Below are 21,803 nucleotides of genomic sequence, written 5' to 3' on the forward strand. Positions count from 1 at the left end.
CCGCGCAACACAGATGATGATGAGGTGTTACGGTGTTCAGCGCTTGACTGTGTGTGTGTGTGTGTGTGTGTGTGTGTTCTGCAGCTACAGGCCGTACAGTTATCGTCACTTCGCCCCGCCGACAACGCCGTGCAGCACAGACGTGTGTGACAGCGACTACACGCCGGGCCGCCGGGCTCCGCCCACATCCATGGCTGCTAAGGGCTACGCTAGCGACGTGAACTACGACTCGGAGCCGCTGCCGCCGCCGCCCACACCGCGCAGCCAGTACCTGTCGGCGGAGGAGAACTGCGAGAGCTGCCCACCCTCGCCCTACACCGACCGCAGCTACTCACACCACCTGTACCCGCCCCCGCCCTCGCCCTGCACGGACTCGTCCTGAGCCCCGCCCCCTGAGCCACAGGCCCCGCCCCCGCCCTGCACGGACTTGTCCTGAGCCACAGGCCCCACCCCTGTACCCACCCTCGCCCTGCACGGACTTGTCCTGAGCCCCACCCCCTCATCCCCAGCCCTGCCCCCTGAGCCACAGGCCCCGCCCACACCACATGTACTCATCCTGAGCCCGTCCCTTTAGCGCAGGCCCCCGCCCACACCAACTGTACCCGCCCTCATTCAGCTTGGACTGGTCCTGAGCCCCGCCCCCCCTGAGCACAGGCCCTGCCCACACAACCTGTACTCACCCTGAACCCCACCCCCTGTGCACAGGCCCCGCCCACATCACAGTGTAAATATCCGTCTGGAGACTTCGAGACGAGACTCTGTCTTCTGATGCGTCGGGGGTCTGGCGGCTCCCTGTACATTTTTTAAAAGAAAAGAAAACATATTTATATATTTTCTATACAGTGTTTATTGGTTACGCCATAGAGCTTTGTATTAAAAGAAATTTGTACATTTTTTTTTTAAAGAGAAAGATTTATTAAATCCACACAGACGTGATGCGTTGCCTTAATCCTGGAGTTCTGAATCGAACGCTCACCCAATGCCAAATAAACGAGGCGAAGCGCAGCGCCCCCTGCAGGCCTGGAGCAGCACCACACTGTGATCCCACTCGCTATCACAACATGGTACTCGTATTTTTCTACTATTTTTCTACTGATGTGCCCTCATCTGCACGTGACGAAGGCGGAACGGGAACTGGAGCGGCCTTCGTTCCTTCGCTCGCGTCACGACTTCTCGTGCCTGAGCGTTTTTTAGAATCATTTTTCACTTTTTTAAATCTCAGTGCCCACAAAAGCTCAATTATTTTTGTACCACATGCTGTGTAGATACTGTATTTATAAGCTATAAAGAACCCCGTCATCATGTCCTTGCAGTGCTGCTGTTGTCCTGTCCCCTCAGAGGATCTGTGATGTGTGTGTGTGTGCTGGAGTCTGTCAGTGTCGTCTCTGTGTGTGTGTGTGTGTGTGTGTGTGTGTGGCTCGTCTGCAGGAGCTTCTGTAAAGAAGGGAAACTCACCAGCACAGATACTCCACCTCAGTCTTCATCGCTCGCTGGTACGACTCTAGCGTTTCATCCCATAGCAGCTTCGGTACAATCATGAATGTGTGTCAAACAGCTGTTCCAAATCTCAATCCTGTTCTGCAAGGGCTTCTGGGTAACGCCACGTTTTTAGTTCCTTTATGATTCTGCTCACACCAGCATTTCCGTTTTCTTAACTGCACTTTACAGGAGCGGTTCAGTTCGTTCGTGTCTCTGTTTCGGTCAGGAGGTTCGCCAGCAGTCGTGGGTTTTAGTTGAACTTTCGCCACTGAACCCTTTGTTTCTGTGGAAAGCGTCACGGGTCAGACGTCGTTGCTGGAATTGTGGGAGAAATGTCTAAAGCACTTTTGAAGGAGTGAGCAGGATTGATTCACCACAGAATCTCGTCATTATTCATGTTTTATTTTGATTCTTTGCGAGGATGTGTTCAAAGGTGACCAACATTTGGTTTCTCATCAGTCATGAAATCTCCACTATCTCGAGTTGTTTTTGTACATTGTACATGCTTTACTTGTAAAACATTGTATAAAAACAGATGTGTACAGCTCATTCAGTCACGACTATAAGCTGTTGTAACAAATGAAATGATCTTTTTTTAATAAAACTGAGTGAACTTTTACATTTAAAATTCTGAAGTTCCACATTTGTCCACGTGGCGGCGCAGCTGCTTCACATGTACAGTTCAATCCATAGATGTATAATGTAGATGCCACATTCGTCCACTCCAGACGTCATGTTAACGCGTTTGCCATCTTGAAAAGGTCAATGCCTCAGATAATGTCCTCACTCAGTAAAAATCAGTGAGTTTTTTTAAGATGCCACAACATTGTGCAGCCTCTGGTTGTAAAAACCGCAGAGATCTAAATTCCAGAAGAAACAGGAAAACCATTCACAGGTGGGAATGTGTTGGTTTGTGTTTTTATGTGTACATTAACTCAATATTACAGGCTTTTAAATGACTGTTTTAGCTAATGCCTTCATCTTGTATTAAATCCAATGAAAATCATTTGTTCAAGTCTATTGCAGATATAGATATTCATACTTGTGGTATAACTATGGTTGAAGACGCATAGTCAACTGGTTCTCAAGTGTTCATGGACTGGCTTTGACCGTTCCAACATGGTGGACGACTAATGCTGCTAATGAGGAATCTATGTATTTATGTCTAAGTTAGAAATAGCCAGTAATGAGGCATCAATGTATCTATCGGTACAGAAACGGCCACTGGTGAATCTATGTATATATCTATGTTAGAAACAGTCGCTAATGAGGAAACTATGTATCTAGTCTATGTTAGAAACAGCCGCTTATGAGGCTTCTATATATCTGTGTATATCTATGTATCTAATATAGAAAAAACTGCTAATGAGTTATCTATGCATCTAATCTTAGTTGGAAACAGCCGCTAATGAGGAATCTATGTATCTATAGTTATGTTAGAAACAGCCGCTAGAGTTATCTATGCATAAATATAGATATGTTACAAACAGCCACCAATGAGGCATCTAGGTATCTATATCTTAGTTGGAAACAGCCGCTAATGAGGCATCTATGTATCTATATCTTATTTAGAAACAGCCGCTAATGAGGCATCTATGTATCTATAGTTAAGTTAGAAACAGCCGCTAGAGTTATCTATGTATGTTACAAACAGCCACCAATGAGGAATCTATGTATCTATATCTTAGTTGGAAACAGCCGATAATGAGGCATCTAGGTATCTATATCTGTGTTAGAAACAGCCGCAAATGTGTTATCTAGGTATCTATACCTATGTTAGAAACAGCCGCTAGAGTTATCTATGTATGTATATCTATGTTAGAAACAGTCGCTAATGAGGAATCTATGTATCTAGTCTATGTTAGAAACAGCCGCTAATGAGGCTTCTATGTATATATATCTGTGTATAAATATATCTATATACATGTATCCAGTGTGCGAAATACCCGTCAATATTCGGGGGGGTCCCCGTCTCCCGATTGTTGCGCAATACCGATCTAAATTTTCTCAATATACAGTAGGCCTATAACATTACAATATTTCAAGGGATCACTGCATCACTGTCTTTATTGGGTGCAGGGCCGATGCAGCTAGAGTTGTATAAATACAGATGACCCAAAAATGATCTTGCTAGGGGGGTTCGGGGGCATGCCCCCCCGGAAAAATTGTAGATTTTCCCGATCTTGACATGTGCATTTTAAGGTGTTTTGAAGGCCAAAAAAAGGGACAACAGTAGCTTTAAAAGCATGTCAGTGGGCAGTAGCATGAAGTTTTTTTTTATAAGAAAACTGATTTTTGTTGCAATGAATGATCCACACTACAAAATGGAAATGCATAATGTTTATGCTTATTGTTGACAATACACAAATCACATATTCGAAACGGGAAATTATTCAAGGATTATTTTGCATAGATGTTACATTTCAAACAAACGCAAATGCAATATCATATGCTATATAAGCAACACTGACATAGGAGGTTACATTGGCTAAAGTTGTTTGAATGCACATTGTTTTATAACAAGGTGAGGTAAAGTTGTGCATTACAATGCAGACATGACAATAATTTGCACATCTGGCGCACTTACAAGAGCAATCAACTTAATGCATGCCAGGTATAGCCTATCGAGAAAAAAAATAATAATAATTAAGGTAATATAGTCTATCGAGCATGGCACGCAATCAGTGCACTTGTAAATGAGAGCCTGCAGTATGAATGACCGATCGTGATGTGACAATATCAGCCTGCATTTTGTTCGCCGATTTAGTCACACAAACAACCCAAGCGGCTCGTGACAGAACGGAAACCGACTGAATGACACTTTAATTTAAGTAGAAAATCTGAAATGAAGATCGTGGAACTCTGATGGAATTGAACTCAGCACACTAGGTGTTTTCAGATCATCCGCACTTCCTCAGCAGCGTAGAAAGCGCGCGCATGGTTGCCAGATACTATTGAAAAGACCGAGTAGAAAACGTGTTCTTTTAACAGAAAACCACTGACAGGTGTTTAAATTATTGAAATCTGGCAACCTTAAGCATGAACGCTCGTAAAAACAGTCTGTAATATGTTGTCTCCTCCTTTATTCGACAAAAAAGTGGTTTGTGTCAAGTTATTATTAAAAAAAAAAAAAAACACATTTCAGTAGGTGTTTTTTTCAGTTAAATTTTTTTAAGTAAAATTTGAGACCCCCTTCAAATTTTGCTTTTGAGGCTTTCAGGGGGTCTCATGGGTTAATCGGGGGGGTCGAGCCCCCCCGGACCCCCCCGTATTTCGCACACTGCATGTATCTTATATAGAAGCAACAGCTAATGAGGCATCTATGTATCTAGCCTATGTTAGAAACAGCCGCTTATTAGGCTTCTATATATCTGTGTATATCTATATATACATGTATCTAATATAGAAAAAACTGCTAATGAGTTATCTATGTATCTAATCTTAGTTGGAAACAGCCGCTAATGAGGCATCTATTCTAAGTATCTATATCTATGCTAGAAACAGCCACTAATGAGGAATCTTCGTTGTAAAGAATCGGATTAACAGAACGATCTATTGATCAATCGTTTAATTAAGAGTTGTGTTGTCTGATTGCTTTTTCACAGTGACTATAATATAATCTCTCTGTGTTTTTTGATTGACAGCAGCTCATTTGCATTGCTGAGGACATCGACCGTGACGTCACCGTGTAAACGAGCTTCTGTTGCTAGGCGACAGTCACACTGGAGAAAAAAAAGTTAAATAAATAACGTTCCTCTGTTTTAAGAACATTATTAAAGACGTACGTTCGGTCAGTAATTCTGAAGGTGAATTAGAACTGAATAGAATTTACTTCATTTGCCACAGTGACGTCAGTGTAAATCGACGGCTCATACTTTTAGCCCTTCAATCTGTTTGGTTGAACGACGTTCGTCAGTCATGTGATCACCTGCGACCCAATCACAGCCGTGCTGTTCAGGTACAGAGCTACTGCACTCATAGACATAATATACATAGACGCCCTATTGGCCGCTGGATCGTACGTCAACGGCGCCGCCATACTGCGGAGGGCAACTTTCCCATACCTCTCATAACGAGAATTGAGAAAAATGCCTATTTCTTGTGCTGCTTGGGGCTTTACAAATCGCCACACAATTGAAAACAGGTCTCAGGGAATTACCTTTCTCAAGCAAAACTGAAAATTTGTTTCTGGTTGCATTTCATTTACTATTTTTATTTTCAGAGGAGAAAGGCCACGAAATTTAAAAATACTACTGTTATTGTGTCACGAAATGTAGTTTTAAGAGTTTTTCAGTCGACAATGTAGTTGTTTAAAGCTCAAATTTGTGGTTTATTTATAAAGATAGCGCCTTTTTAAAAATGTTATCTGACGGTTTCGGAGTTGTGAGATCCAGCGATCCCCGCGGGCGTTCAGCGCTCATGTACCCCGCCGAGAACAGCCTTGCCTCGGCTATAGTGCATGTCGTACACCGCTTCTGAGTTCTGACGTTCGTCGCTGTCAGTCTAGTGAGAATAATTCGTCTTGTGTATATCTAACGGGCGATCTTTGGTTTCATTAATCTATAATTTGTTCCTTGGCAGATTGTTTTGGCTGAGGGCAAAGTGAAGTTTCATAACTTAATATATTTAGGCTATTATAACAGTGTAGCCTGCTGTATGTTTGACTGGGTCGTTTACTTTATTTCTTGATTTGTATAGCTTCTTATACCTTTTAAAAACTGAAATTTAACAAAAAGAGACAGGGTTGCGTCATTTTATTTTATATAGCCTATGTAATAATATTTTAAAATGTATAAATTTACATTATTTATTATTGTTATTATAATAATATACCACTTACAATTATCAATCTATTATAGTTATGCTGTCAAATTATTTTACTATTCATAGTAACTATTTAACCTATTATTTTTTATTGTCTATATTCTGTAATTGATATTTCATATTCTACTGCTATTATTATAGTATACATAAACTATATGCTATTATCAATATATTATTATTATTATTATATTAGTACATATGATATTATATAATTATACTTTTCATTACTATTTTATTTACTGTATACTGTTTGTTTATTTTATTGACTAAACTATTTACTATTAGCCTACCTCTCACTTTATCTTATATTTACTATTTGCATTGCACTGTAGTTGTACCATATCATATTACCATAAAATGATCCATCAGTTATCTTTGTTATTGCTAAAATCGGGTCAATGACAGAATATGCTTTTCCCACAATAAGAAACTTTATTTAATTTAATGTGAAAATTAAATTATATCTCAGTATGGGGGTGTTCACAATTCTTATCCAAGAATGAAAAGCTAAATACATGACAAGAGCTTTGGCCATTCCTTATTAAAAAAAAAATAAAATATATAAGTCTATCCATCGAGAGTTTAACTAACTACAGATGGAACTTTTTTTGTACACCACATACAAACCACCGAAATCGGTTGATAAATGTATTTTTTTTTGGTTTTTATACAGAAAAACCGCAGCTCAGCAGTTTACTTGCATTTGATTACAGCGCAGTCTTGCCCTCCACAAAATGGCGGACGCGTTGACGTATCGCAGCAACGTTCCAAAGCGGCCAATAGGGCGTCTATGTATATTATGTCTATGACTGCACTATTTACACAGTTAAATTACGTTTTTATCGTTGATCATTGTATTATTCAGTGTATGTTATAATGTATTGCAACCCATTCACAGTTTTATGTGCTAATTATAAAGTGTCTGTTCTGGATAGACAGTCAAACATGTTCAAGTACCACGTGTGTTTTATTTCAGCAATCAATACACAGATCAATAATTGCTCCTTCACAAACACACCGAATCATTGTTTCATAAAAATAATGGCTGATCTGCCTCAAGAATGATTATATCATCAGTCGTTTGACTCTATTGTAAAAAATAAACATTGATCACTGTAGATTTGAGGTCCGTCGATGATTAACGAGTCATTACCGCATGATTCAGAGAGTCGGGATTCAGTCGCTGCTTCTGATTCACTTTCACAGCTTTAAAACTCTGATTCTGTCCTTCTCTTCAATCCAGATCAGAGTGAGATCGCTCAGGTGTGAACACGAGCAGGTGTGAGAACGGTTAGCTAACGTTACCATGAAGTCCAACGTTATGAAAGTCCTCCGAGCGTTCAAACACAGTTCTCATGCTTCAAACATTATGGTAACGTTGCTTTTAAATGTTCTCTGAGTGTTCTGAAACAAGTAGAAACATTAAAAAACTTTACAACAAACATCCAACCAAACGTTCCTGTTTCTGGTGAAAGCGCTCCATGATCGATGCATGATGCAGCTGATCCTCTGACCTCTGACCCTTTAACAAGGTAAACCTGCAATGCACACCTACACAAGACTGATCACAGGTCAGTATTTCCCATGATTCCAGTCTCAGGAGTCTGAATGAAACAAACACAAACACAAACACTGTGTGATTCACACTAAAGCACCAATGAAAGAGAAAGCAGTGCAGACTGAAGAGTTCCTCAGGGTGATGAAGAGGAGTTCCTCAGGGTGATGAAGAGGAGTTCCTCAGGGTGATGAAGAGGAGTTCCTCAGGGTGATGAAGAGGAGTTCCTCAGGGTGATGAAGAGGAGTTCCTCACGGTGATGAAGAGGAGTTCCTCAGGGTGATGAAGAGGAGTTCCTCAGGGTGATGAAGAGGAGTTCCTCAGGGTGATGAAGAGGAGTTCCTCAGGGTGATGAAGAGGAGTTCCTCAGGGTGATGAAGAGGAGTTTCTCAGGGTGATGAAGAGGAGTTCCTCAGGGTGAAGAGGAGTTCCTCAGGGTGATGAAGAGGAGTTCCTCAGGGTGATGAAGAGGAGTTCCTCACGGTGATGAAGAGGGTGATGAAGAGGAGTTTCTCAGGGTGATGAAGAGGAGTTCCTCACGGTGATGAAGAGGAGTTCCTCAGGGTGATGAAGAGGAGTTCCTCAGGGTGATGAAGAGGAGTTCCTCAGGGTGATGAAGAGGAGTTCCTCAGGGTGATGAAGAGGAGTTCCTCACGGTGATGAAGAGGAGTTCCTCACGGTGATGAAGAGGAGTTCCTCAGGGTGATGAAGAGGAGTTCCTCACGGTGATGAAGAGGAGTTCCTCAGGGTGATGAAGAGGAGTTCCTCACGGTGATGAAGAGGAGTTCCTCAGGGTGATGAAGAGGAGTTCCTGAGGGTGATGAAGAGGAGTTTCTCAGGGTGATGAAGAGGAGTTCCTCACGGTGATGAAGAGGAGTTCCTCAGGGTGATGAAGAGGAGTTTCTCAGGGTGATGAAGAGGAGTTCCTGAGGGTGATGAAGAGGAGTTCCTGAGGGTGATGAAGAGGAGTTTCTCAGGGTGATGAAGAGGGTGATGATGAAGAGTTTCTCATGAGGAAGGTCAGAAGGGTTTGGATGAATCTAATCTTCTAACTGACGGCCGGTGAGAAACACTGAGACTGTTGATGTCATAAGAGCCTGATGACGATGATGACGATGTGTGTGTGTGATTCTCCAGATGCAGAACTTCCTGAGCTCATGACCCACACAGAGACACGCCCCTCAGCCTCAGAGCTCCAGAACTGCAGACCCACTCTTCACACATCGCTAGATTTAAGCTTTCATTTCTGTATCTATAATTCACCTGATGATTTATACAACATTAGATTCTTAAGAACATGAAAATGTATTTTGATGAAGAGAGGAATCCGCACATTAAGAACCTTTAACTCGTTACAGAGTTTACTGCATACTTAATGCCTCATTTGCATATTCAAACAACATTTCAGAAAACTTGTAATTCAAAAAGTGCTTAATGTATTAAACCAACTGTGGAAGAGATGCAACATTCTTAAAAATAAAGGTTTTTAAAAGAAGTTCTTAAAATAATATTTTTTTTATAAGTGCAAAGAACATTTTAATAATCTACAAAACCTTTTGTGCAGTGGACAGATGTTTAAGGCTCGAATAATCGAAGCTAATAAAGAACCTTCATCTATAAGAGTAAATCTGTTTGTTAAAGATCATATTGTGTTTCCTCGTCTTCATCTCTCCAGTGTGTGATGATGAAGAAGCTCCAGCTCTTCTCTATATCAGAGTCAGTGTTCCTGAACTCCTGAAACGCCTCCATTGTATCTTGAGTTTCTTCCGGGAACGAACACGTCACAATATTCCTCATTATAATAATTAATGCGCAGAATAAAGGGGCGGGGCCTGGTTGAGTGAGTTAGTAGTGTGTTAAACTGGCGATTATGGAAAGGGGCGGGACATTTCCCAAACACACTCGAAGCGCTCGACCAATCACAACACACTGATCCAGCCGACCAATCAGAGCACAGTGTGCTTTTCAGGAGGAGGGGCTTCATAGAGACAGGAAGTGAACAGAGCGTTACTGACAGACTGGGAAGAGAGGAGCCGCAACAATGGAGAATATGAGGAGAATAATCAACTTTCAAGTTGTAGTAGAGCCTGAAACATCATCAAGACTAAAAGAGTGTAATCTTTACGTTTTTTACCCTAGTTGGCTGTACTGTCTTGCCTTCATTCGGATTGTTGAGGTACTGGATATCCAGCGTTCAAATGAGAGAAGCAAACGCCAAACGAAGCAAGCGTCCGTGTGTTGACACCATAGTCTGTGTAAAACACTGGGCGTAGTGTGTGTGTGTCACCCGTAGTGTTTCTGAAGAGACCTTCTGAACCCCGAAGTGGGCGGAGCCGGCCGTCGCCATCTTGGCAGCGTCACTCCCAGATAAACGAACATGTGCAGCGAGGCGGATTAGCTGAGGTGACGTGACGCTAACAGACAGCAGAGAAACGGCTAGCAGTGACATCAGCGGCAATCCACCTGTCACTCAAGTGGCCACGCCTTTAATTATGCAGAACTTTAAGGCTTAATATAATTTAAATGGATGAGTTATAAAAATATTCACCCGCCCCACAGTCGTCATGAAGAGCAAAATTATCTTTATAGATCAAAACCACTTTTTGCGTTAGACTGTAAACATGTTTTATTCTGCTGTAAAGTTGAGCGTTTTAACATGCGAGTCTATGGGACTGAGTCTCTTCTGCAGCCGGCCTCTAGTGGCCAGTCCATGAACTGCAGTTTAATCACTCAGTGTAGAGAGAGAGAGAAGGCTTCCGCTTGGTCGACACTGAGTGACTTCAGTCCTCAGGAAACCTGTATGATCTCCATGCTGCCAGAGAAGCTGGCCTGTGTGCCGGTCGTTCCCAGTTCTTCTCCGGGTCGAGTCTCGGACCCGCCGTCTCCGAACTCCATCTGGCAGCTCCTGCGCTTCAGCTGCTTCTCGAAGCTGCTCTCCTCGTGCCAGCTCCTCCGGGAGTCCCGGGAGTCTCGGGATTCTCCTGACCGCCCGCGTCTCCTGACCGGCTCCCGACCCAGAGCCGAGCCGGAGCAGAACCGGGCCGAGTCCGAGAGGAACCAGCCGCCGAGCACCAGGTCCGAGTGCCATCCCTTCAGCAGAGCGGAGTGTGTTGGGGCTGACGGGGATTCATCCATGCTCTCGCTGCGCTGGAGCTGCACACACACACTCCCGTCCCGCGGCACACACACACTCCCGTCCAGCGGCACACACACATTCCCGCCCGGACTCTGCTCCGGGGTGTTTTGTTCTGAAAGCTCCTGCACCGGAGAGAACTGGCAGGGAAGGGTTGCTCCAGACTCGCTGTAGGTCGTGATGTCGAGGGAGAAGGAGCGTTTGGGTCGGCTGCTCTCCTTCAGGTCCTCTCCCAGCGTCAGACCGCAGAGCGCTCGGGTCAGCAGATGCTCCTCGGAGACGCCGGGCTCCTCCGACACACACTTCTGCTCGTCACACACACCCGCTCTCGGCCTGACTCTCTCGCTCCTCAGCTTCTTCTCGAAGTCCAGCAACTGACCCAGGAAGTTGAAGTTCGGGGAGATGGTCGGTCGTTTCTCCTTCACAAACCTGTGAGAGGCGAGATCACACGTCACAGCGAGTCGAACACATCATAGAGGCCCGGTCATAACCCTTCATAACCCTTCATAACCCTTCATAACTCTTCATAACCCTTCATAACCCTTCATAACTCTTCATAACCCTTCATAACTCTTCATAACCCTTCATAACCCTTCATAACTCTTCATAACCCTTCATAACTCTTCATAACCCTTCATAACTCTTCATAACCCTTCATAACCCTTCATAACTCTTCATAACCCTTCATAACTCTTCATAACCCTTCATAACTCTTCATAACCCTTCATAACCCTTCATAACTCTTCATAACCCTTCATAACTCTTCATAACCCTTCATAACCCTTCATAACTCTTCATAACTCTTCATAACCCTTCATAACACTTCATAACCCTTCATAACCATTCATAACTCTTCATAACCCTTCATAACTCTTCATATCTCCTCATAACCCTTCATAACTCTTCATAACCCTTCATAACTCTTCATAACCATTCATAACTCTTCATAATTCTTCAAACCTCTTCATAACCCTTCATAACCATTCATAACCCTTCATAACTCTTCATAACTCTTCATAACCATTCATAACTCTTCATAACCCTTCATAATTCTTCATAAGTCTTCATAACCCTTCATAATTCTTCAAACCTCTTCATAACCCTTCATAACCATTCGTAACCCTTCATAACTCTTCATAACTCTTCATAACCATTCATAACTCTTCATAACCCTTCATAATTCTTCATAAGTCTTCATAACCCTTCATAATTCTTCAAACCTCTTCATAACCCTTCATAACCATTCATAACCCTTCATAACTCTTCATAACTCTTCATAACCCTTCATAACTCTTCATAACCCTTCATAACTCTTCATAACCATTCATAACTCTTCATAACCCTTCATAATTCTTCAAACCTCTTCATAACCCTTCATAACCCTGCATAACTCTTCATAACCCTTCATAACTCTTCATAACCCTTCATAACCTTTCATGACTCTTCATAACTCTTCATAACCCCTCATAACACTTCATAACCCTTCATAACAATTCATAACTCTTCATAACCCTTCATAACTCTTCATATCTCCTCATAACCCTTCATAACTCTTCATAACTCTTCAAAACACTTCATAACTCTTCATATCTCCTCATAACCCTTCATAACTCTTCATATCTCCTCATAACCCTTCATAACTCTTCATAACTCTTCATAACCCTTCATAACTCTTCATAACCCTTCATAACTCTTCATAACCATTCATAACTCTTCATAACCCTTCATAATTCTTCAAACCTCTTCATAACCCTTCATAACCATTCATAACCCTTCATAACTCTTCATAACTCTTCATAACCCTTCATAATTCTTCATAAGTCTTCATAACCCTTCATAATTCTTCAAACCTCTTCATAACCCTTCATAACCATTCATAACCCTTCATAACTCTTCATAACTCTTCATAACCCTTCATAACTCTTCATAACCCTTCATAACTCTTCATAACCATTCATAACTCTTCATAACCCTTCATAATTCTTCAAACCTCTTCATAACCCTTCATAACCATTCATAACCCTTCATAACCCTTCATAACTCTTCATAACTCTTCATAACCATTCATAACTCTTCATAACCCTTCATAATTCTTCATAAGTCTTCATAACCCTTCATAACTCTTCATAACCATTCATAACTCTTCATAACCCTTCATAATTCTTCATAAGTCTTCATAACCATTCATAACTCTTCAAACCCTTCATAACCATTCATAACCCTTCATAACTCTTCATAACTCTTTAAATTATTTTGTATATATAAATCCACACACATGCATGTATATATTTTAATAAATATCTGCATGTATATACTGTTTGTATATTTATATATAATTTATATTATATATATATTAAAGCCACACCGTGGACTTTGTGACCTAAAGAGTTGACGCATACGAGTTATTTTAAATGATTCTTCAGGCCAATATACAGCGTTTGACACTATTAATGCTCCGAGCGGGGCTGCCCTCTTGAAATACCGCCTATGTAAGTTTGGAGGAGACGGACCGTCGTTGAACAGGTCATGTGACCTGGAGAACGTATCGCTTTACGGCCGTCACGTGACCATAGGCTCTGATATACTGTCTTCTAGACTTTTGCGACAGTGCTGCGGCGCTTGTGGCCTCTAGGGGCGCTAGACGTGAAAGTTCCAGGTCTAGTGCCCCTAGCGCCCGCAAAAGTTCCGCGGTGTGGCTTTAACATAAATATATATAAATAAAAAATTATTTTAGATATATACACATGCATGTGTGTATATTATATATACAAAATAATTATACACAGTACACACACATATATTATGTAAACACACACTTTTATTTTGGATGTGATGAATCGTGTCCCAGCACTAGTTGTGGTGTGACTATATCTTTATCATTATCGTTACAGTAATCGTCTTGTGTGTGAACGGCCCTTAAAAAGCATCTTTTCCTGTTAATCAGAGTTTTTGTCTTAACCAGCTGTGACAACGATACGCAACGGTCATGGCTGAACAACAACACACACACTATGACAATGATAATCTCAGGTACTGCTTATGTGCTTTATTTAGTGAACTGAAAGCATGTGCAGTGAGCTTGCAGAGAGACTCCGCCCACACTCTCTTCTGATTGGCTGAGATTTTCGCTTGATTTGGTTGCGAGTGTAGTGAGTTTGCAGAGAGACTCCGCCCACACTCTCTTCTGATTGGCTGAGTTTGGATTGATTTGGTCACGTCTGGTGTCGACAGACAAACATGCTCGTCGCTGGAATCGTATGGTGTCGTTAGGGACACACTAATAAAGGGTCAGAGAAGAAGGATGGTCACATGATCTGTTGTTACCTGTACGCTTCATCTAATGACATGTCCATCCTCTTCATGATGTAGGCGATGGCGATGGTTGCCGAGCGCGAGATTCCCGCCAGACAGTGAACCAGGACTCGGGCGTTACTGGCCTTGGCTTTCTCTGACAGGAAACACACACTGATCAAAACTCACAAACCTTCAAAGACACACTGTGAGTTCAGAGGGTGTTAATCGATGGGTTATGCTGAAGCTGTCGGCCCGCATTATTGCAACTTATTTTCAAAAAATTAATGTTTAACGGCCGAATTTGTGTTGAAAAACTACATTACCCATAATAGAGCTTGCAGTCTCAATATAATATATATATGTGTATATATATATATATATATATATATAATATTTTAATTTAATTTGAATAATTCACAAAAAATTTATATAATAAATTTAATTAAATTAAATAATTTAAATTAAATCAGTTTAATTTAGTTAATATGTAATTTAAATAAGTATTACAATTAAGTGAAATAAAATAAATAATAAAACAAACAAAAAATATATACAAATTAAATTTTTTATATTTAATTTAATAAGTATAAAAAATATGTGAAATATTAAAATGTAAATAAAATGTAAAATTTAACAAAACATTTTTTTTTTAATATTTCATAGTTTAGTACAGTCTTGTATCTGTCTTTTTTAATTTTATATTTTTTTGTTAATGTTGTGATTCTGTGGGAAAAATGAACGGAACCAGTGTTGACATGCGCTGATGTCATGTGACCCTGTCTGACCTATGAACTCCACGGATCGGTCGAGCCAGGGCAGGATCTTCTCGCAGAAGCTGTCGTTGACCGGCACGCGCAGGAATCTTCTCGCAGAAGCTGTCGTTGACCGGCACGCGCAGGAAGTGTGTGTCGGGGATGAAGTCGGGTTTAGGGCAGGTGTTGCTGGCGTTCAACACGTACGCGATATTGTTCTGCTGCATGAGCTCCTGCGGGAACACACACACACACACACACACACATCAGCGGGTGTTCTGATCTGCACACACACTCAGACACACTCTCACACACACATCAGCGGGTGTTCTGATCTGCACACACACTCAGACACACTCTCTCTCTTACACACACACACACACACACACACACACACACACACACACACACACACACATCAGCGGGTGTTCTGATCTGCACACACACTCAGACACACTCTCTCTCTCTCTCTCACACACACACACACACACACACACACACACACACACACACACACACACACACACACATCAGCGGGTGTTCTGATCTGCACACACACTCAGACACACTCTCTCTCTCACACACACACACACACACACACACACACACACACACACACACATCAGCGGGTGTTCTGATCTGCACACACACTCAGACACACTCTCTCTCTCTCTCACACACACACACACACACACACACACTCAGACACACACATCAGCGGGTGTTCTGATCTGCACACACACTCAGACACACTCTCTCTCACACACACACACACACACACACACACACTCAGACACACTGACACACACACACACACACACACACACTCAGACACACTCTCTCACACACACACTCAGACACACTCTCTCTCACACACACACACACACACACACACACACACACACTCAGACACACTGACACACACACACACACATCAGACACACTCTCTCACACACACACTCAGACACACTCTCTCTCACACACACACTCAGACACACTGACACACACACACACACACACACACACACACACACACACACTCAGACACACTCTCTCACACACACACACACACACACACTCAGACACACTCTCTCTCACACACACACACACACACACACACACACACACACACACACTCAGACACACTCTCTCACACACACACACACACTCAGACACACTCTCTCTCACACACACACACACACACACACACACACACACACACACACACACACACACACACACTCAGACACACTCTCTCACACACACACTCAGACACACTCTCTCTCACACACACACACACTCAGACACACTGACACACACACACACACACACACACACACACACACACACACTCAGACACACTCTCTCACACACACACACACTCAGACACACTCTCTCTCACACACACACACACACACACACACACACTCAGACACACTCTCTCACACACACACACTCAGACACACTCTCTCTCACACACACACACACACACACACACACACACACACACACACACTCAGACACTCTCTCACACTCACATTAGGGCTGTCACTTTTGAAAAAAATCTAATTCGAATGGGTATCAAATATCAAGCAATATATTTGAATACCCCCCCAAAAAAACACCGTAACGGATTCAATCACAAATGTATTAACAGTCTGACAGTCATAAACAGGACTCAAGCCATAGCCTGTCTGAAAAATTATTTTTGACTTAATGTCTGAAACAGCAGGTTATCAGCTTAATCTATATGAAGTGCCAGTGTGCACTCTGCTTAGCCAATCACAAAATTAGGCTAACGTTACACAGAAAGAAAGGTGCCGACTGCTTGTGCAGGAAAGTATGCAGTGATACGATGCTGGACGCCTGGCGATGCTCTGGCTCTGCTGTCTCTGACTCCGCTGCCTCATCTGGATGGTAACTCGACAGGTGAGCGCGAAGATTGGATGTCGAGGATGCGTAAGTAAACCGTTTTTTGCAAATTCGGCAAACTACCTTATCTTTAACGGTTACCATATTTTCCGGACTATAAGTCGCATCAGTCAAAAAATGCGTCATGAAGAGGAAAAAAACATATATAAGTCGCACTGGACTATAAGTCGCATTTATTTAGAAATTTATTTCACACAAAAAAACAATGTTACGGACGGTGCAGTTCTCCGTTACGGACGTGAGCGCTCTGAAAGCGGCACTAAAGACGGCTTTAAAACTTTCACCAGCGACCTCGAACAGAACGCACAAAGCCTGTCTTTAAAGTGAATTTCGTTTTGTATTAATTGTATCTTAATTTTAATCAATGTTTCATTTCAGTTTCAACCAATTGCCTGGATTTAATAAATAAGAAGTAAATATAGCAGACAATAGATAATCACGACACGGAGGCGCCGGCGCGTGAACTGGAGCTCGTCTCATCAATGAACCGAAACTCAGCGTATAAGGTTATGCTAACCTCACAGACCTGAGACATCTATAGAAAGCTTGAAATGTCTACTTTTAAACAGAACAATTCAAAACGAAAGAAAACGAAAGTAAACAGACAGTTCTCTGCTTGTGTAGTCCGTATGACGTGCATTTCTCTCTGGCGCGTTCACTACTGAAGATCACGAGTCCGCATCGTCAACTTCATCTTTGCAGCCGACACTGACACAGAAAACACTGGTTTATTAGTAAACAGTTAAAATGTCTCCTGCTATATTTGACACATTCATAATCAGTACTTTTGCCGGTTCGTTGTGACAGCTTTTAGGAGCTTTATTGGCAGCGCCACCCTTACGTGTTACATGACCGCATCAGCACCGCATCAGCACCGCATCAGCACCGCATCAGCACCGCAAACATGGAGATTATTTCTCTTTTTGGGGGCATTGTGTTTGTGTTCAGGCTTTCTCAGTTGTCTTTAGGTTAATGTTTCAGTTAACAGTTTTTCAGGGTTGGCTACAGCATCTGTGCTCTCGCGGCTGTAGACGGTAATGTATCTCTTGGTTTATGTCAGTCAGTATGAATTAATTTTGATATATAATCCGGGAAATACGGTACTTCACAGTACTAGAACCCAAAATATTTCCAGACACTACTTTTTAGATGAGTTGGGGTCGTAATTGTCCGCTCAGGCGTTCTGTGCGTTATCTTCCATTTTCAAAACAGGGTGGCTATTGGCTATTAATCGCTTGATCTGGTCATGGGCCTACGCTACAATACGGTTAGAGCGGCCGCTACTGGATGAGATGGCAAACAATAAAATAAAAAACAAACGGTCTAATCACAGACTGTAAAAAATGTGCTACACATGGCACTTTAAAAACCGGATAGTTTATTTATAGTTCAATTATGGATATTTCACGTCATGTTCGAATGCATATGCAAAAGTGACAGCCCTAACTTACACACACACACACACACACACACACACACTCACCTGGTTGAGCACGTCCCTCTGGCAGCCCAGGTACAGGTGTGTTAGGATGCGGGTCGGGTTCGGGTTGGTCACGGGGAGAGTCAGACTCGGCTGAGACACACAGGACGGCACCAGCGCAGACTTCCCTTCACACAGACCCGGGAACAGACGCCAGAACCCGGAGAATCCTCCTGCACACGCACACACACACACACACACACTGAGCCTCGGAAAACACCAGCAGAGAGAGGTGTGTGTGTGTGTGTAAGAGTGAGTGAGTGTTTGTGTGTGTGTGTGTGTGTGTGTGTGTGTGTGTGTGTGTGTGTGTGTGAGTGAGTGTGTGTATGTGTGTATATGTGTGTGTGTTTGTGTTTGTGTCTGTGTGGTTGTGTGTGTGTCTGTGTGTGTGTGTGAGTGAGTGAGTGTTTGTGTGTGTGTGTGTGTCTGTGTGAATGTAAGTGTTCGGCGTGTCATGTGACTGTAACCTGAGAGCAGGTGGACTGATGGGAAGCTCTTCTCCAGCTTGGCCAATAGGACACTGAGAAAGGCATCATGTGACAGGGAGGCGGGGTCAGACGAGCCCTGGTCATACACCACGACCTCTTGACCCTGGAGCTCCAGCTGAAATTACACACACACACACACACACTCAGTGTTTCAGTCCCTGATCAATACTGTTTCTGAAGCTCGAGTAAAGACTCCGCCCTCTTCTGAACGGAGGCGGAGCTAAAGCTCATTTGCATTTAAAGCGACACACACACAAAAGCGGCACGTTTTTACTCACACCAAAAAAGGGGCAAATTTGACAAGATATAATAAATGATCTGAGGAATTTATTTTGAGCTGAAATTTCACACACACATTCTGGAGACGCCAGAGATTGATATTACATCTGTGTGATCACCTTCCTCTCGGCGTAGTGTGTGTGTGTGTGTGTGATCACTTTCCTCTCGGTGCAGTGTGTGTGTGTGTGTGATCACCTTCCTCTTGGCGCAGTGCATCAGGAGTTCGCTGATCTGGATCTTGTCCTGCATGAGTCTCCTCTTCATCAGTTTGGACCCGTGCACGTTGACGGCCTCCATGATGTGACCCGTGTTGAACTCCAGGAACGGCCGGCAGTCGATCAGCAGAACCCGGTCCAGATCGCCCTCCAGCAGCGCCACCAGCGCCTCGGGCCCCAGCACACACACACGCTCACACATGCCCACACTCCCTCGGGCTCAGGAGAGCAGCGGACACATGATGAAGATGATGATGATGATGATGTCACGCTGATGGCGTTCGGCAGGCGAACAAACAGAGCTAGAGGAAACTAGTGTGTGCGTGTGAGTGAGTGAATGTGTGTGTGTGTGAGAGAGAGAGAGAGTATGAGTGTGTGTTTGAGTTTGTGTGAGTGAGTGTGTGTGTGTGTGTGTGTGTGTGTGTGTGTGTGTGAGTGTGTGTGTGTATGTGTGACTTTGAGTGTGTGTGTATTTGTGTGTGTGTGTGTGACTTTGAGTGTGTATGTGTGAGAGTGTGACTTTGAGTGTGTGTATGTGAGTGTGTGTATGTGTGTGTGTGACTTTGAGTGTGTGTGACTTTGAGTGTGTATGTGTGAGAGTGTGACTTTGAGTGTGTGTATGTGAGTGTGTGTGTATTTGTGTGTGTGTGTGTGTGTGTGTGTGTGTGACTGAGTGTGTATGTGTGAGAGTGTGACTTTGAGTGTGTGTATGTGAGTGTGTGTATGTGTGTGTGTGACTTTGAGTGTGTGTGACTTTGAGTGTGTATGTGTGAGAGTGTGACTTTGAGTGTGTGTATGTGAGTGTGTGTATGTGAGTGTGTGTATGTGTGTGTGTGTGTGTGTGTGTGTGTGTGTGTGTGTGTGTGTGTGTGACTTTGAGTGTGTGTGACTTTGAGTGTGTGTATGTGTGTGTGAGTCTTTCACATGATCACAGTGTCTCTATAAAGATGGAGCTCCTGCTCCTCGATCATCTCCGCTGCTCTTCATCATCCAGAGCTCCTGCAGACACACACACACACACACACACACACACACACACACACACACACACACACACACACACACACGATTCAAGATTATGTTTTATATAAACGCATGACGATCTGCCATTCCCAGTCATGTGTCCATGCAGAGGAACAGTGGAAGCTCATCATCATCATGACGGACAACACAACACACACAACACAACACACACAACACAACACACGGCTCCGTGATCCTGGACTCTGATTGGCTGCCGATGTTGTTCTGTTGTTAGTGTCCCGAACGGTCTCCAGTACGAGGTGTGTGTGTGTGTGTGTGTGTGTGCGTGCGTGTGTGTGTGTGTGTGTGTGTGTGTGTGTGTGTGTGCGAGTGCGTGTGTGTGTGTGTGTGTGTGTGTGTGTGCGAGTGCGTGTGTGTGTGTGTCTGAAGGCCGAGATGAATGAGTGTGTGTGCTGTGTGTTTCTGCTGAGCGAAGGTGAACAGCTGATAGAGATCACAGTCACAGAGGACTTCGACCCGTCACACACACACACACACACACACACACACACACACACACACACACTTCTCTCAGTCTCTGAGCTTCATCCTCCTAATGCACAAGCAGTGGAGTCTGACTCTGACACGATCTGCTATTATATATCAGAAGCGCCTCAGAGATAAAGCTGACTACATTAGACGACTGTGAGGTCAAAGGTCACGCAGATCCTGATCTAACCGGCTGCTCTTTCCAATCATGCGTTTGTGGAAATGAAAGCGAGTGACGAGAATATGTTGGTTTTATGAGGGGAAATTCTCGATTCCTCCAGAACATGACGAGTTCTTCACAGCGAGAGTCCCGACCACAGCTGAACCGACCAGCGAGAGGCTCTGCTAAACCAGGAGAAGAGAACGAGCTGTCAATCAATCCGCTGGCAATCAATCCACTGTCAATCAATCTCAATCCGCTGTCAATCAATCCGCTGTCAATCAATCTCAATCTGCTGTCAATCAGTCCGCTGTCAATCAATCTCAATCTGCTGTCAATCAATCCGCTGTCAATCAATCTCAATCTGCTGTCAATCAATCCGCTGTCAATCAATCTTGAACTGCTGTCAATCAATCTCAATCCGCTGTCAATCAATCTCAATCCGCTGTCAATCAATCTCAATCTGCTGTCAATCAATCTCAATCCGCTGTCAATCAATCTCAATCTGCTGTCAATCAATCTCGAACTGCTGTCAATCAATCTCAGTCCGCTGTCAGTCAGTCCGCTGTCAATCAATCTCAGTCCGCTGTCAATCAATCTCAATCCGCTGTCAGTCAGTCCGCTGTGAGAACGGGAGACCTGGATCAGGCGTCAGCTCCAGAACACAGCCGGCGCTCCTCCAGAAACTCTCTCTGTTCCT

General features: G+C 43.2%; 2 protein-coding genes across 3 annotated transcripts in view; one reads left to right on the forward strand and one right to left on the reverse strand.

Annotated features, from left to right (window-relative positions):
* Positions 1–2,103, forward strand: part of lrp6 (low density lipoprotein receptor-related protein 6) — a 43,560-nt gene extending 41,457 nt beyond the window's left edge. For both annotated transcript variants that reach the window (XM_081363288.1, XM_081363289.1), the window contains exon 23: positions 85–2,103. In XM_081363288.1, coding sequence (XP_081219414.1) covers positions 85–382 — 298 coding nt within the window. In that variant the 3' untranslated portion in view covers positions 383–2,103. The remainder of the gene's footprint in view (positions 1–84) is intronic.
* A 5,148-nt stretch (positions 2,104–7,251) lies between these two features.
* On the reverse strand, positions 7,252–19,779 carry dusp16 (dual specificity phosphatase 16). The gene is given in 7 exon segments (XM_081364397.1): positions 7,252–11,420; positions 14,316–14,439; positions 15,071–15,125; positions 15,127–15,270; positions 18,453–18,622; positions 18,917–19,052; positions 19,412–19,779. Coding segments are annotated over 7 exon segments (1,626 nt in total). The 5' UTR covers positions 19,634–19,779; the 3' UTR covers positions 7,252–10,645.
* Positions 19,780–21,803: the final 2,024 nt, after the last annotated feature.

The sequence above is a fragment of the Scardinius erythrophthalmus genome (assembly GCF_964197995.2).
Source record: "Scardinius erythrophthalmus genome assembly, chromosome: 4".
Taxonomy (NCBI): domain Eukaryota; kingdom Metazoa; phylum Chordata; class Actinopteri; order Cypriniformes; family Leuciscidae; genus Scardinius; species Scardinius erythrophthalmus.